Source organism: Lissotriton helveticus, chromosome 1_1 (assembly GCF_964261635.1).
Source record: "Lissotriton helveticus chromosome 1_1, aLisHel1.1, whole genome shotgun sequence".
Lineage (NCBI taxonomy): Eukaryota > Metazoa > Chordata > Amphibia > Caudata > Salamandridae > Lissotriton > Lissotriton helveticus.
In genome coordinates, this window is record NC_136057.1 from 528,715,461 (window position 1) to 528,732,438 (window position 16,978).

The 16,978-nt window shown below is 44.4% G+C and overlaps 1 protein-coding gene across 2 annotated transcripts in view; it reads right to left on the bottom strand.

Moving 5' to 3' along the window:
- Nucleotides 1-16,978, bottom strand: part of CWF19L1 (CWF19 like cell cycle control factor 1) — a 162,828-nt gene that overhangs the window by 48,031 nt on the left and 97,819 nt on the right. For both annotated transcript variants that reach the window (XM_078673992.1, XM_078673993.1), the window contains one exon: nucleotides 3,984-4,063. In XM_078673992.1, the coding sequence (XP_078530118.1) occupies nucleotides 3,984-4,063 (80 nt within the window). The remainder of the gene's footprint in view (nucleotides 1-3,983; nucleotides 4,064-16,978) is intronic.

The following is a 16,978-nucleotide window of genomic DNA, read 5'->3' on the forward strand; positions in this document are numbered from 1 at the left end:
GTGTCTGAATTAAGCAGACCACTCTTACCCAGTCCAAAGATCAGGGCTTGATCCATCACCGTTATTTAGCTCACTGCCCCATCCCAGCTCAGAACCTGGCTATATGCAAATTAGTCTGTCCCTGGCCCAGTGCATCATGGGAACAGGGCAGACCAAACTACCAAGCCAATTCTTCACCAGAAAGGAGACAAGCTACCGGGGACCGGTTTCTGGCATTTCAGCCTCGTCGGCCCGGCTTGCTTGAATCCTGATGGAGCAGTGAGCAAGGGACTCATGTCTGAGTATACCCTGCCACACCTATAGTGGCCAAAAACGATTCAGAAAAGGGGGTGGTGATGAACAGAGTGTCTGAATTAAGCAGACCACTCTTACCCAGTCCAAAGATCAGGGCTTGATCCATCACCGTTATTTAGCTCACTGCCCCATCCCAGCTCAGATGTGAGTCCCTTGCTCATTGCACCATCAGGATTCAAGCAAGCCGTGCCGTAGACGGCTGAAATGCCAGAAACCGGTCCCCGGAAGCTTGTTTCCTTCCCAGTGTAAAAATTGGCTTTTGTAGTCTGGTCTGCCCTGTTCCCATGATGCACTGGGCCAGGGACAGACTAATTTGCATACAGCCAGGTTCTGAAACTGGGATGGTGCAATGAGCTAAAATACGGTGTTGGATCTAGCCCTGATCTCTTGACTGGGTGAGAGTACTCTGCTGAATTCAGAGACTCGGTCCATCACCACCCCTTGTTGTAAATAATTTTGTCCACCCTAAGCGTGGAAGGGTATACTCAGATGTGAGTCCCTTGCTCATTGCACCATCAGGATTCAAGCAAGCCGGGCCGAAGACGGCTGAAATGCCAGAAACCGGTCCCCGGAAGCTTGTTTCCTTCCCAGTGTAAGAATTGGCTTTTGTAGTCTGGTCTGCCCTGTTCCCATGATGCACTGGGCCAGGGACAGACTAATTTGCATACAGCCAGGTTCTGAAACTGGGATGGTGCAATGAGCTAAAAAACTGTGTTGGATCTAGCCCTGATCTCTTGACTGGGTGAGAGTACTCTGCTTAATTCAGAGACTCTGTCCATCACCACCCCTTGTTGTAAATAATTTTGTCCACCCTAAGCGTGGAAGGGTATACTCAGATGTGAGTCCCTTGCTCATTGCACCATCAGGATTCAAGCAAGCCGGGCCGAAGACGGCTGAAATGCCAGAAACCGGTCCCCGGAAGCTTGTTTCCTTCCCAGTGTAAGAATTGGCTTTTGTAGTCTGGTCTGCCCTGTTCCCATGATGCACTGGGCCAGGGACAGACTATTTTGCATACAGCCAGGTTCTGAAACTGGGTTGGTGCAATGAGCTAAAAAACGGTGTTGGATCTAGCCCTGATCTCTTGACTGGGTGAGAGTACTCTGCTTAATTCAGAGACTCTGTCCATCATCACCCCTTGTTGTAAATAATTCTACCAAATGGCGGCAGATGACTTCCAGTTTAAAAAAAAACACAGAATTAAGAACCCAGCCATTATTTGGCAAAATAATGCACATCATGTGAATGTGAATCCCGAAAAGATTCACGCTGCAAAACACATATTAGCCAGCATCTTATCTGAAATGGTTGGGCAAAGATTCAACTGTAACCTTCTTCAAAATCTTGCTGGCCATGCCCCAGAGTGTGTGTACAACATCCTTGAAGACAGACCACACTGGAGGCACCATATGGCCCAACTGGTAGAGAAAATACCTTCTTTGCCGCCCTTCCGAGCGGCACAGAAGGGAAATGTTAATGTTGCCGCTGGATACCTGGATCACCAGGTTTCCAATGTCAGATGCTAGCTGCAGAAAGCCAGATCACCCAGGGCTGCTCTATATCGTACGGCGACTGACTGGGGAGCAGACTTCAGCCATGCAAAGGAGGTATTTTCCTCTGTGGCTGAACCCGGTGGAGATTCCAATTCAGTCTCAGGAGACATGTACAGCCACAATCCAGCATCAGTGTGGTGAAGGTGGGGGGTTGGGGGTGGCGGGGTGTTGGGAAATCAAGCTGTCCCCCTCTTTGTTGTAATCATAGTCTGTGGTTTATTCTATTACTCCTGAACTCGGTCTAAATTCCGAGCTGAACAAGACATTCAGCCTCAAGTAGTACTGGGGTCGAGAGAGAGACTCAGGAAACTCAAAGGCTGCACTATGGTGATTTCATATCATGATACTAGTCTAACGAGGTCTGGAGGCTGGTGAGGAGACCGGACCGGTGCCCTCCCTGACTTCATTGCTATCTTTGCTGGGTTTGATCGGAACTGGTGAGGGATTGGGGACTGGAATACATCATCTGGGTTTGATCGGAACTGGTGAGGGATTGGGGACTGGAATACATCATCTTGTTGACTTAAGACATCTTCTTTTTATCGGATCAGCCTTTGGTCAAATCAGGAACTGGATTTGTAGAGAAGGAACATTCTCGAAATCAGGAGCCTAGATTTAGGAAACAAAATTGAGGGGTTTACTCATCTTAAGAACTGGTTTCTGAAACTGGGTTTGAAGTCCTTCTATACCTCTCCCAAATGTATCACTTTGAACTTTGAGATCATTTTAAAGACCGCAGATTTATATTTTTTAGTGATCAAGTGGCACCATTCAACCAACCTAGGCTCCTTATCACTAATTCTGGACTTGCAAACCTGCCCCTAAATTGGAGGGTTATAACAATGAGATCACCCCTCCTATGGCGCAAAGTTTATATAGTAAATTTCACTTAGGCATTTTGGTTTTGGGGGCCTTTTAACAGCAATTAGATGCAAGATTCTCTTTAGACGACGGACTACAAACTATGCGGCATAAAACATGAGGATATTGATCACTTCATATTGGTTTGCCTATTTTATCTGCACGCTCAATACAAATGCATTCGTCCCATGTGTCTCATTTTGAGCATCGATTGACTCATGGTGGCTCGTAGGACCCTTCCAACTGATCCTTAAAGGATTGCTGTATTCACCACCAGCAGATATCTTCTTGCCACTTGATTTATACGATCTAGGAGTCTCGAGAAATTCTAAGAGTTTATCCTACACCGTTTGGTTACATTTGATTTCTGTACTTTCAGCTGTACATATGTAATGACAGGTAATTTGTTGATTTTGTGCATTACATATATAAACACCATTGATCCAAAAAGGATAGGTCAGTGCATGTAGGTATTTTGTTTTTCTTAGTTTTTCCTTTTTATGTGACTTACCCCATCTCCCTTAACCCATCAGCCATTTGGCCTGCAGAGACCTTAGTCTTACAGTTTATGGTGGTTTTAATTGGTGTTTGATCCTCGTTCAAGCACTTTGAGCCAACAACACAACTGTAGGAGCACAGAGGACCCCGAGTTGAGGTTTCGGTCCTCCTGTTGCACTTTTCCTACTTGAGCACAACCCATTTAGATACTATGCATTGGTCTCTGGGTGTGTAATTCTTTAATAATGTTATCAGCCTAATCGTGTTTATGTAATGTTCGTATAAACTGGGGAGTTAATTGCACAATTGTATGTTAACCCTTGTGCGTCCTCACTGGAGTATGCTTAAGGCAACTGTGTATGTATAGATCCATGTTGATATGTCACTATGCACCTTATTTGAAAGTTTTTCTCTTTTTCGTATGGCATTTTATCTTTGTACCTTTTGATTTCCAAATACAGTGATACTGATTGACTCATGACTGCTGCTAAACTTGTGTTTTGGTTTTTATCCTTTACTTTTATGGCACCACTTCGAAATAAAGTTTTTACTACTACTAAATGGTACTGGTCAAATGGTGATTGATTCCAAGAATAATATTTTTATATTGAGGCTGTCTAAAACATTAAATAAAGTTGTTATTTAAAAAGAAACTAAAGTTTACTACCCGAATGGAGGATAACGGTCGTCTTAAAATCATTTTGTTGAAACTAAACATTTTTAAACATAGCAGGCAATGCAACTATATGTTCTACTTGTATTAGCATGGACAATACTCACATTTGTGCCAATACTAACAACCAAATGTTTTTCTACTTCAGGGCTCGCAAGACAAAACCAGCATGGTCCGGTTGGCTGGGCTGTATTTGGAAACCATAAAAAGATATTGGGTCAGAACTCATTCTTTCATAAAATACATTTCAGGCAACTGTAGCTTGTAGCACATAAAGAGAAGACAAAGCAATGGAAAATCTTTTGGACACTTAAGATGTGAGCAGTAAAAGCAGTCTCAAAAGTGTACCCTTGCTGCTTTAGTGCGTTTACAGACAGCAAACAGCTGAACATAGTAACTTTCACTAAGTGAATGTATCCTTTTACATTTAATCAGACAGTGCCACCCCACTCCTGTTCTGAGAAGGGATACTAGTGTATGACTTTTTACACAGTTTAATGACATTCAAATTGGAATAAAGGATGCAAGCAGAAAGTGGATATGGAAAGAAGCATACCCTGGAATCCCTAGTTTGCATGCCCTAAGGTCATAGCCAAAATTGTTTCTTGCATGACTGTCAAAATGAGCGTGCCACCTGAAGATGTGGCTGCCTTGCAAGACACATCAGTTATGACTGAAAGCTACTGACAATATCGGCTATGATTGAAGAAGTCTGCATTCTGTGCAAAGGAGATCACGTAATAAAGTGTAACTATATGCAACCTCATACTTGAAGAGCCATGGTGAATATAAAATCTGAGTGATAGAAAACATCAACACTTTATTGTCATATCACTGTTAAAAAAAATAAAAAAGGTTAATCAAGAATGCAGGATGAAAGTCTTTCTCGAACGCATTCCAGACACAGCTTGGGAAAAAACTGAGTAGTGCATATTCTGATGACCGTCATCTCTAGATTGAACACAGTATAACATTTGTCAGAAAATAAGGACCACAACTTGGTTTTTCTTCTGGCTGAAGTGACAAAAACAAGGTAGGCAGTTTTCTGGTCACCGGTGCCATCTCATTTGATGTTGTAGGTTCAAAGGGGCTATGGGCCAAATTAAATACAGCATGCTAATCACAAAGAGAATGGATTAAACAAGCATTTACAATACAATGGTCTCGGAATTATTAAAGGTAGAGCTATTGGCATTGCTCATGAATTATTATTTTTTTAAATCATAAATAAATGGCAGTCATTTACATTGCCAATAGCGTAATCGTTAAATAAATGGCATTGTCATTTACAATGCCAATAGCTTAATCGCTCGCAAGTCCATGACCTATTGCATTTACACCCACACAGAGCCACACACACCGAGTCATTCACATAGAGCCACCTACACAGAGCCACCCTCACACAGACAGAGCCACCTACAAAAAAAAGCTATCCACACAGAGCCACACACACACACATACATACAGAGCTACCCACACAGAGTCATTCACACAGAGCCACCTACACAGAGCCACCCTCACACAGACAGCCCAACAACTAAAGCAAAACAATAGAGTCAGGTGGGCACTAAAACACTGTATGCAACCACTAGAAGTTATTAACCAGTAATATAATATATTATACCTCCTTCGCCACCTCTGCCCATACATATAATCTTTTTCGAGTCAGGGGCCCTGTGCTGTACGGTGCGTGAGGCCCGTTAATCTTTCATGCAAGCATCTACGCTGTTTGACTTGCTGGACGAGCTACATATAGTTTTATTCATTCAAGGTTGCCCCCAATCTACAGCTGGGACGGGGGTCGATTCTTCGGGAACTTCGCCCTCACTAGGGCACAGGTCATTGGGTCGCACTGGTATGCTTTACATGCATTTTACTGTTATCCGTGATGTGGGGACAATTGGTTTTTAAAATTATTTTCAAACGCATAGTCAGTAGAACCCGAACATCCACTCATTATAAACTAGATGCGCATCCACCCACCCCCTGCTGAAACTATTCAGTGTTTGTTTGTTTTTAGTGTCAGAGGACATTGAATCACACAGAGCGTCAATTAGCATCTGGGATCCTTCCGTGTACTCTCTGCTTCAAATCAGTACCGCATTTCTGAGAAGAACAGGGCAAAATCCCAGCGCGCTCTATAAAGTAACCGGGAATGTAATCCATTTACAGAGACGTGTTTGGTACCAGGGAGATTCGTAGTAGAACTCCAGCTGTCCTGTTCGGAAGGCACCTCTCACTCTACATGTGCCCATGGGGGTAAAGTGTGTGTGTATGGGAGGTTTTCTTGAGTAGCCATAGGGTAGCAGCATGGATTAAGCGCGTCTCTTACCATGGGCACGTCCTAAACTCGCCCGGGTGCCTTCGCTCAGTGCTGCTGCAGAGTACGGGGACCGCCTCTGTGGCTGTGGCTGGCGCCGTCTGGTTACTGTCGTTGCGGATCCCAGCACCACAGCAGACAGTGTGGTTTGCTCCGCAGTTGCTGGTGCTGCTGCTTCCCCAGATTAACTTTGCTGCCTCGCCTGTCCCAGTGAGAGTGCCCCTCGATGTCCTGTATCTAAGACTACCTTTTGGCCATTCCCACTTCTTGTTGTGAACGCCGACTCTCCTTGGCCTTTATAGCCCAGGACCCCCCTCAGAGCGACCAATCGCCGATCAGAATGGGACACTCCTCCAGCACCCACGCCCTCTGATGCAACTCCCCTGCAAGCGAACTGCTAGCAGTGCTAGGTGATTTCAGCAGCAGCGCGAGCTGCAGATCAACAACAATACCAAAAGGGGGGTAGTGGCGCGAGCAGGGGGAGGGGGTGGCTCAGAGGTCTCAAAAGGAAGAGGAACTATTATGGGTCATCACTTGTTAAAGAGGGTGTGGAGAGGGGGGGGACAAAGGGCCTTCCCGAGTCACCCAGACCGGCTCAAACAGGCTGTGGAGCTCAAGGCGGACTTGGCAGAGAGTAGCTGAACATCCGAGGCATGGCAGTGCCTCCAGCCGGATCGGTACGGGGTACAAAAGGGGGTGGTAATGGACGGAGCATCTGAACCAATCAAACACTCACACCCAGTCAAAAGATCAGGGTTTAATCCATCACTGTTCTTTAGCCTACTCTGCCACCCCAGTTCAGACATGGCTATATGCAAATCAGTCTGACCCTGTGCCTCATGGGAACAGTCCAGCCCGAACTGCCAAGCCATGCCTTCCCTGGACCGGAAACAAGCTTCCGAGGACCGGTTTCTGGCATTACAGCCGTCTTCAGCCCGGCTTGCTTGAATCCAGTGGCAAAGTGAGCAAGGGACTCACGTCTGAGCATACCCTGCCATACTTATGGCGGCCAAAAGCGGTACAAAAGGGGTGGTGATGGACGGAGCATCTAAACCAATCAAACACACACACCCAGTCAAAAGATCAGGGTTTAATCCATCACCGTTCTTTAGCCCACTCTGCCACCGGTACGGGGCAGCCTGCTGCCATGGCACAAGACTTCAGAATGTTTTTTTGATAATTAGAGAGAACCTGTAAATGTTAACTTTGGCAACGCTTTATAAACCTCGTGGAACATAACTAGGGTCTCGTTCATGCTGCTTTGCTGTTTAAAATGTAAATGAAATAACTCGCATGTAACTGCGAGGTTTGTCTGCAGGTGGTCGCAAAGCTCTGAACAGAAACGAGTGTTTACGTATGCTCGTAGCGTTCTTCCGCTGGCCCGCTGGGTGGAAGTGCCAGCCCACCCTTCACACGCAAGCACCGTCGTTTCTGCCAAGGCTGCTGTTTGGAAACCAACACCTAAAGGAAAGCAAAATCAGGTCAAGAGAGAGCAGAGTATATTCAATTAGAAGTCATGAGAGAGAGGAGGAGGATAATAATGTACTGGCGTCAACTAATCTGTGCCGCGCGCCCCTGGCGGGAAGTGTTTCTGCCGGCGTGCGCGGACACGGAGCTCATGCTGGCAGGTTCAGTGTAGCAGGAGGGCGCGGAGTGGCATTGCATTCGCAACATGGGGTTTACAAGTCCTTAAAGATGCTGTAATGCAACTAGCAAGGCAGTCTAACTACTAAAACACTTAATTATATCTAGGTAGTGACAGCACCAGCAGTTCATCAGCAGCAAGCAGCACAAATGTAGCATGCTCCAGGACACAAGTCCTAAACAAGGATGAGTTGTAGGAGGAATTCTAGAGGACCGGAGGAGAGAGGAAGAGGATAGGAAGAGAGAAGAAGACCGGAAAGCAACAGCTCACCTTCACTGCGAAAAGAAAAATGGCGGCCGCAAGCTTCCAAAATTTTCGGATTCGGGGGCGTGTTTAGGCATTCTGAGTGACGGATGACGTCACAGGGTGAAAGAAAGCCAAAAACACGCCCCCGAATCCAAAAGAGACGGGGCTTGTTTGGAGTGACTCCTTTCTCCTCCAATGGCTGGCCTCCGTTTAGGAAGCCAGCCAATGGAGGAGAGGTGGAGGAGAGAGGCGGGTTTAAGTACCCATCTCAAAAACATTAAATCTCTTCCCGGAACCTAAAAAATATACAGACCAGGTGTAGGAGCCCATCAAAATGGTGTCATCGAATCTAAAGGGAAAAGCAATCTGTGTCCACGTTTCAGTAGCAAACAGTTAATATCTGCTTATAATTCTATAGTCATCAAAAGGTGCATAACTGGGGGAGTGGCCGCACAAGCTGCTATCTCCTGGGTTCTGTGTTGTGGAGCCCACAACTCTGGATGCCACATCTCCAAAGTGAGTGTGATGTGTCCTGGGTTCCTCTGACTCCTTTAGTGATTGGAGGAACAGCCCTGCAATAACACAAACCTAAGCATAATCACCCTCCACCCCGCACACAAGAGGTGCCAAGAGGAGGACAAAATGGCCCATTATCTGGATGGGCTGAAAGCTCTCCAGGATTTGACTGTTGAAAGGTGTGTTCTGCTATCTATCCAGTAGTTGTGGTGAGAGTTACTGAGACCAACTGGAGGGCGAGGAGAATGTAAGGTACGTGAGTGTAAGTATGTGTACGGGTGGGGGGGGTGGAATTGTCAGGGTCAAGAGGTTCTCAAAGGCTGTATCTCATGACCAGGTAGCAATGTATCAAGATGTGGGTTTAAGGTTGGATGACCTCCAAACCAACATGCACTATGGTCCAGTTGATGGTGACAAAGCCAAATATAGACAACACATTGAAAGCCACAGAATGACTCATGTTGTGCTCTGAATGGGGCCAGTCTAAGATGGAGGGAGCATCCCCTGTGCTCACATTTTTCACCAACAGCCCTCTACTCATGGGGTACAACATGCAGGGACAATGAGGAGGGTGATTCCATATCTGGTATGTCTAAAGGAGAGAGGTCTTTGATATTCTCCGTGGAAAACATGCAAAGAAGAGCAGACCGTGTGATATCCAAAATGACTATGGTGGAGACAAGATGGGAAGGAATGGCAGCAAAGGACACTACCAATAAAATGACATTGTAGAAGCTAAATGCAGTCTACTCCACTGCCACTGACAATAATACTCAGCAACTATATACAGATTACAGGACAGCAAAATTTCAGAACTGATCAGCGACTAGCATTGTTCAGTTGGAGAACAGGCTGGGCAACCAGCAAAAGATGAAGAGGATGCAGACTTTGAGACTGCAAGGTTGCCTACTGTTGAGGACTCAGGAGACAAAGAACAACGCGGATGCCTTTCTAACCTGATGGGAGGCCATTATTCTGTGTAGACCTTTCCGCATCCAGTCTAATCGGTCAAATATTGATGAAAAGGAGCAGGTTAAGGTCCTGGTTCTTTTACAAGACAACTCTGACAGATTTTGTAACAGGAAACCAAGATCTATACTGGGGTCAGAGAATTCTGGTGTTTCCTGGCTTATCATGAGCAACAGCAAAGACAAAGCGTCATCTGGAAGAACTCAGAAAATCTTTTATGGTTATAGCACAGTTACAAGTGGAGGAAAGAACTTGCTGTTTACCCAGGTGTTATTATTATTTACAACAAGGGGTGGTGAGGGACAGAGTCTCTGAATTAAGCAGAATACTCTCACCCAGTCAAAAGATCAGGGCTAGATCCAACACCGTTTTTTAACTCATTGCACCATCCCAGTTTCAGAACCTGGCTGTATGCAAATTAGTCTGTTCCTGTCCCAGTGCATGATGGGAACAGGGCAAACCAAACTACAAAAGCCAATTCTTACACTGGGAAGGAAACAAGCTTCCGGGGACCGGTTTCTGGCATTACAGCCGTCTTCAGCCCGGCTTGCTTGAATCCTGATGGTGCAATGAGCAAGGGACTCATGTCTGAGTATACCCTTCCACGCTTAGTGTGGACAAAAATATTTACAAGGGGTGGTGAGGGACAGAGTCTCTGAATTAAGCAGAAAACTCTCACCCAGTCAAAAGATCAGGGCTAGATCCAACACCGTTTTTTAACTCATTGCACCATCCCAGTTTCAGAACCTGGCTGTATGCAAATTAGTCTGTTCCTGTCCCAGTGCATGATGGGAACAGGGCAAACCAAACTACAAAAGCCAATTCTTACACTGGGAAGGAAACAAGCTTCCGGGGACCGGTTTCTGGCATTACAGCCGTCTTCGGCCCGGCTTGCTTGAATCCTGATGGTGCAATGAGCAAGGGACTCATGTCTGAGTATACCCTTCCACGCTTAGGGTGGACAAAAATATTTACAACAAGGGGTGGTGAGGGACAGAGTCTCTGAATTAAGCAGAATACTCTCACCCAGTCAAAAGATCAGGGCTAGATCCAACACCGTTTTTTAACTCATTGCACCATCCCAGTTTCAGAACCTGGCTGTATGCAAATTAGTCTGCTCCTGTCCCAGTGCATGATGGGAACAGGGCAAACCAAACTACAAAAGCCAATTCTTACACTGGGAAGGAAACAAGCTTCCGGGGACCGGTTTCTGGCATTACAGCCGTCTTCGGCCCAGCTTGCTTGAATCCTGATGGTGCAATGAGCAAGGGACTCATGTCTGAGTATACCCTTCCACGCTTAGGGTGGATAAAAATATTTACAACAAGGGGCCGAAGACGGCTGAAATGCCAGAAACCGGTCCCCGGAAGCTTGTTTCCTTCCCAGTGTAAGAATTGGCGTTTGTAGTCTGGTCTGCCCTGTTCCCATGATGCACTGGGCCAGGGACAGACTAATTTGCATACAGCCAGGTTCTGAAACTGGGATGGTGCAATGAGCTAAAAAACGGTGTTGGATCTAGCCCTGATCTCTTGACTGGGTGAGAGTATTCTGCTTAATTCAGAGACTCTGTCCATCACCACCCCCCTTGTTGTAAATGTTTACCCAGGTGGGCAGCCGAAATTCTGAAAAGGCACCCGGGGCAGAATGGCCAACTGTGACTGAACAGAATTGATACGGAGTTGTCACTGATTATTTCCAAGGTGCAAACTATAAGGATCATCTGTTACGTCAAAATGTTCTGAAGTGTTATTGGTGACTTTTTAGGAGAGTGTCGTATGGCCATTTCAATGCTTCGTCCCACTTCCTCCCTTCAGCAGCGTTCTCATTTAAGAGTGATTGGTATGTGGGTTCTAATGTCAAAATGTGTGAAAATCCCCTTTATGTTCAATGGCATGTGTGCCAAACACTGGGTTTCTTTATTCACTTCTTTTAGTGATATGAGGGCTTTATTCAATTTTAACATGTTTTCGGACGCTAATAAAAATCTATCTGAAAAATATGCTAAGATTTTAATAAATTCTTATTGATACTAGATCGGAAAAGGCTTTACTTTTCTAAATTATTTTTTTGTAGGAGTTTTATATAGCTGGAACTCGACCCAAAGGTATTGGAGTGCTTTACATGAGCACTGATTATGTTACACAACGACACATTCATTTTTGGTAGGCACAGAGATTACGTGGTTTGTCCAGAATCACAGGATGGTGAGCTGATGCCAAGACTTATACCTGGTTCCCCAGCTCCGAAGTCAGCAGATCTGGCCATTACGACACATCCTGAGAAATTAAGTTTAGATCAGTGTATCTGGTTTCGTAAATCTAGGGTTTATGGTATGCCGAACTGGACTTAAAACAAACAGCAGAGATGCGAGAGACTTTTGCCATTTATAACCCCCGTTAATCTTCTCTTAAGTGTCTTTCTAATACTGTTCACTCTAGTGGAATCGTTGCCCCCACACTGCAGCACTCAGGGACACAGATAAACAGTCACAAAATAGTTCAAGAAAATCACAAGAGACTTGAGTTAAGTGTTTACTTTTCTGGCACAGGTTTCAAAATAAATGCTCTGTGAATGCCATACCAAAGTGTGAAAAAACTAAACTCTAAAGACGCACACTATCCAACCAACTGTTAAGTTTTTCGTAAATTTACATGATTTTTGGTTTAATGGAGGTCATAAAAATGAATTAGCCTTCCCATATACTAGTAAGAATTTCACCAGTCTCCACAGCCTAATCCATGTAAAGTCATTCACGTATTAGCAGGTTTGAGGTCTTAAAGTCTATTTCATGAGGATAGCAGATCAGATTGAGGCGAATAGGTACCAGCAATACAACCCTGAAATATCCAGTTTTAAACCACCACCATGTGCGCCAGGAAACCCATCTATTGGCCTCTAGACTCTGCACGAGATGGAGCTGTAGAATCATGTGTCAAGGACAGAGTAGATCCCCAATCCTAGAGAAAGGATAAACCCCCTATAGGGCACACTAACAGAACGATCTGAAAGTACCACTAGCCCGGTAGGCAGCTCCTGTGATCCAGAAAATGACAAACGCTCTTGACGCACCTCTCCCACTGCACGTTTGCCCAAGTGCTAATTAAAGAGGCTTTGTTGCAGTGGCAGAAGAGGAAAAGGAACGCCGCTGCTTTTGCCATCCTCAACCTTTTGTGCCACAATTGCACCCAGTGAGGTTACGTAGTTTTCGGCTTCGCTTCGTATCTAGCCGCCATATTGTGCTTAGCCGCCATTTTGTGTTGCCTCAATCAGGCAGCACGGCTAATGCGGTAAACGTGGTGTTTTTGCTCTTTCAGCTGTTACGTGTCTTTTCTGTTAAAGAGTAACTCTTGTCCATGTTTACGAAACCGAAGTCAGGGTCTGGCCGAGTCCGTAAAACCATGTCTAGACTGATTAATCCATGTCTTATTCCACTGTTTGGGTCCCACCATTCTTCTCATTCTTTATCTTGTTTAACTGGCCTTCACTATTCTCTTCGTGTGTTCTCTTGTTACATAGCCTATCCTTTGAAGCATTCTACACATGTTCTACCACCTGCAAATTGAATTACGGGCACTAGTGTTGATTAACTTGAGGGGAGGAGAGCACACGGGGTCTGAAAGAAGAGTGTGTTTTAGACATTTGATAGCTAGTTTTCGAACTATTCCTATTTGTCAGTTTTGTGTATTTTGGGAGTTGACATTGTAAACTTGTGCTGTATAATAGACTGTGCGCCACGGAATGAAGTGGTGGTCTCTTGAGAATATACCCGTTTGGTACTTCTTAGATAACTGTGCTTAGCTGCAGCTAATAAACCTGCTTTTCTACGCCTAACGGAGTGTCTTGTGTTTCTGTCTGTCAAGGCAGGTGAACCCGGAGATATTAGGCGTGCCCTGCGCCGCTAGGCCCATAAGGTCAGGTTCTCCAATTGGCGGCCCAACGTGTGGGCGACTTCAGTGGTAGTAGTTTTTGCCCGAAGGTCGTGAGGAGCTTCGCAAAAAAATTCCGGAGGATTTCGCGAACCACGTGAGAGACCCCTGCATGTCGAAGTGGACCGAAGGTCTTTTGAAGCGCGGCTACTCCTTCCCGACGGCTGCTGGCGACTGCTGCCCTGACTGTCGCCCTGCCTTGGCCCTCTGGTGACGATTGGTATCGCGAGACGTTAGACGGACATCTGTTGGCGTGAGAAAAACATTTAGTTAAGTATTCGTGGGTAGCGCCCACTCTTTGTTTTTGTTATTCGATTAGCGCGCTAACCGAAGCCAAGGGGTAGGTACGTTTGTGCTGTGCCTATACCCCCTTGACGCTTGCAAGGAAGTCCAGTTTGTTGCGAAATGTCTGTATTTAGTAAGTTTAGGCACTTTTGTTGTTTTGGTTGTTCTAGGGATTCCCGGCTAGAGGATTCTTGTCAGATTCCTCCGGTTGGAACTCCCACTTACGAGCTCTATTCAAAACATGGTCTTGCTCCTATTATTTTTAATGAAATCTGGATTCGATATACAAAAAAAGATGGTGTCCTACAGTGGCCACAAAATGGTTCTTTTGAGCCTGACATACTAGATAATTTGGAAGCGATTCTATTTAAGAGAAAAGCCCGGCCGGCAAGGTTGGACTCTTTCCGCCTCTGGCATAAGGAAGCCAAACAGAAAGAAATTAAGCAAATGAAGAAAGATAAAAAAAGAGCAGAGTATGACGATTTTACAGGCTGCCCAACAGTTTAAAAATGATGCGGCTGATCAGATGGTTGAGGTGTCGGAAAGACAGCATCGTATGGCAATAGATCGATGTTATCGTGTTACCTACTGCACCATAGAGTAAGAATACCGACGAAGATCCTTTTATGTCCCATCTATTGACGTTACCTCCACCTTATGTGTTAGGTGCTAATGCACCCCCTTTACAACCTGCTGCTAATCCGGCTGTTCTGGTCCCTGCACAATTGCCTCTTCCAGTGATTCCACCTCCGCCCCCTTTGCCAGCGACTTCTGTGCCCCAATCTTCTGTGCCTCAGTCTCTTTTACCTGTCGTATCTTTTGCTCCAGATTCTTCTCCTGTTTTACAGAACACGTTGTCTCCTGTTTTAGTGTCAGATTCCCCTACAGCTCGACAACGTTTAGTCGAAACTGTTTCTGGTTTTCTGTCGCCTTTTCTTGGGCCTCTTACTTTTCTCCTGCTTCGTCTCGAAGACAGTCTCGTAGTCAGATTCTGGACTTGGAGGAACGGACTAAGTTAGATTCTCTTGCCCGTAATTGGATCATGAGTAGTGTACAATATAGTGTGCGATATTTTAGATACTTTTCTTCAATGGAATGCACCTACACAGATGTATGTTTTCAATAGTATGTGCAATACCCTTATTAAAGAATGGGGAGATGTGAATCTGGATTCACCTCCTCAGGTTCTATTCGAAGTACAGGATCAATTTGATAAAGGACTTATCGTGGGTCCTGCTGTAGAGTGTGCTATTCAAAAACTTGTTACTCTTCGATCTTCCTTTTTCTCTCAAACTTCCCTTGAGCCTGATCCTGCGGTTCGTCTTAAAATGGCACAATATCCTATGCGAGAAGTTCCTCCAATATTGGGAGATGAAGTTCCTCAGGCAGATAATGTTCCAGGTGTCCCAGCTCATTTTCAGCGCATATGGGTACATGATCCTTGGAGAAGATCAGAAGTGTTGGCACTTAAGCAGTCTTTACCGGACCCTCGTAAGAATCCTGCTGGGTATTATAAAGAGTTGTCCCAGACTGTTGATGCATGTATTATGAATTTGGCAGATATTGATTTACTTATGGGAAATGTGGTCCCACAAGCAATATGGACCAGGATTCGTAAACAAGACCACGATCAAGCTTTAGGCGGTAATTGGGCTGCTATTATAGCTGCAGATGCAGGACAAATAGGTGGTGCCAAACCTGACGATTTAATTACGGAATTACCTGGTAAAATAATAGATTTTATGAAAACGATGATGCCTGCTGAACGCGTTAACTGGGATAATTTAGCAGCGTGCAAACAAAAGACTGATGAAAGCGTCTCTGATTTCTTTACTCGTTTTGAAGAGACTTTCATCGACCATAGTGGTCAAGATAGGAGTACTGAAGGTGGACAGAGATTATTTGTAGACAAAACTTAGTCGGGAAATGATGAAGCAAACCCTACCACAACATCAACAAAGGGACATCAGCTACCTTAACGAACGTCAGGATTGATAGTGCTTCAGGATTGATAGTGCATTGTTGCCTTTTATTTAACATATGGCATTTCGGGTTAACATATATGGGGTACACAGTGGTGGCCAGTTTTAGGTCTATCTTGACAAGCACACCTGTCTGTAAGCCCCATAATTACCAGATGTTTAATATAAACATATCGGGGGCTTTGGTACTGCTGAGAGGAGTAGTCCTTTCTTACCCCAGGCAGTTGGCGGTTTGGTGTACTGCTCCACCTCATATGGAATATGTATTTTAAACAGAAAGCAATTTTTTTTGTTTTTTTTCACTGCAGCAAGCTTTTTTAAATATTTAAGTCAGAACTCAATATGCAAGCTTTTGTCAATGCTTGTTTAGAGTATGTGCAAACAAATGCCCGACGGTCTGATGGATCAAGTTTACTCGGGAAGACTCCGATGTCATCTACACAGTTAATATGCTTATATTAAAAGACAGGAATGAGCGCTATGCTCTAGAAGACAAACATGCAAAAACAAAACAAAACGGATGCGATTTGGACTGAACGTTTATGTGACTACAGCCACAAAGAAGGCATCCATAAACCAATGGAAAAACAAATCAAGATAAATAACATGTGACTAAAAAAAAAGTATATTTATGTGTATCCCACTCTACAGCAAGGGCTTCTTCTAGAGGTTGGTAGACCTCTGGACCTCGCTGAACTACATTACATTTTACCTTTTAATTTGCATAAAGAAAGTATATTTGTTTCCAATATCTGACTTTATATTCTCGCCCTTGATGCACTGAGAGCCCTTCCAAAGTTTCTAACTATACTGAAATATATATATATATATATATATATATATATATACATATACACACACACACACACACACACACACATACATATATACAAAGTCAAAGGAACTTTATTCGAATGTTCATAGTAACATCCATAAAAGCACATTCAAATAGAATTACAGTTATTACATATAATTCATATATTGCACAGAATCACATGAGAATAAAAAGTTTACAGGCAGACTACACAGTAGAAAAAATGAATTTTTAAAAGTTTTTAAATAGTTAAAAAGAAGAACTCACGACAAGAACACAACTATCCCTCCATGCTTTTCCTAAATTTGACCGCAAGTTTTAAAAAGCTACATACAAATAAAATGCAATCACTACTTAATAATTGGAGATAATAAAGTGCTGGTCGAATTTGTGCAAAGT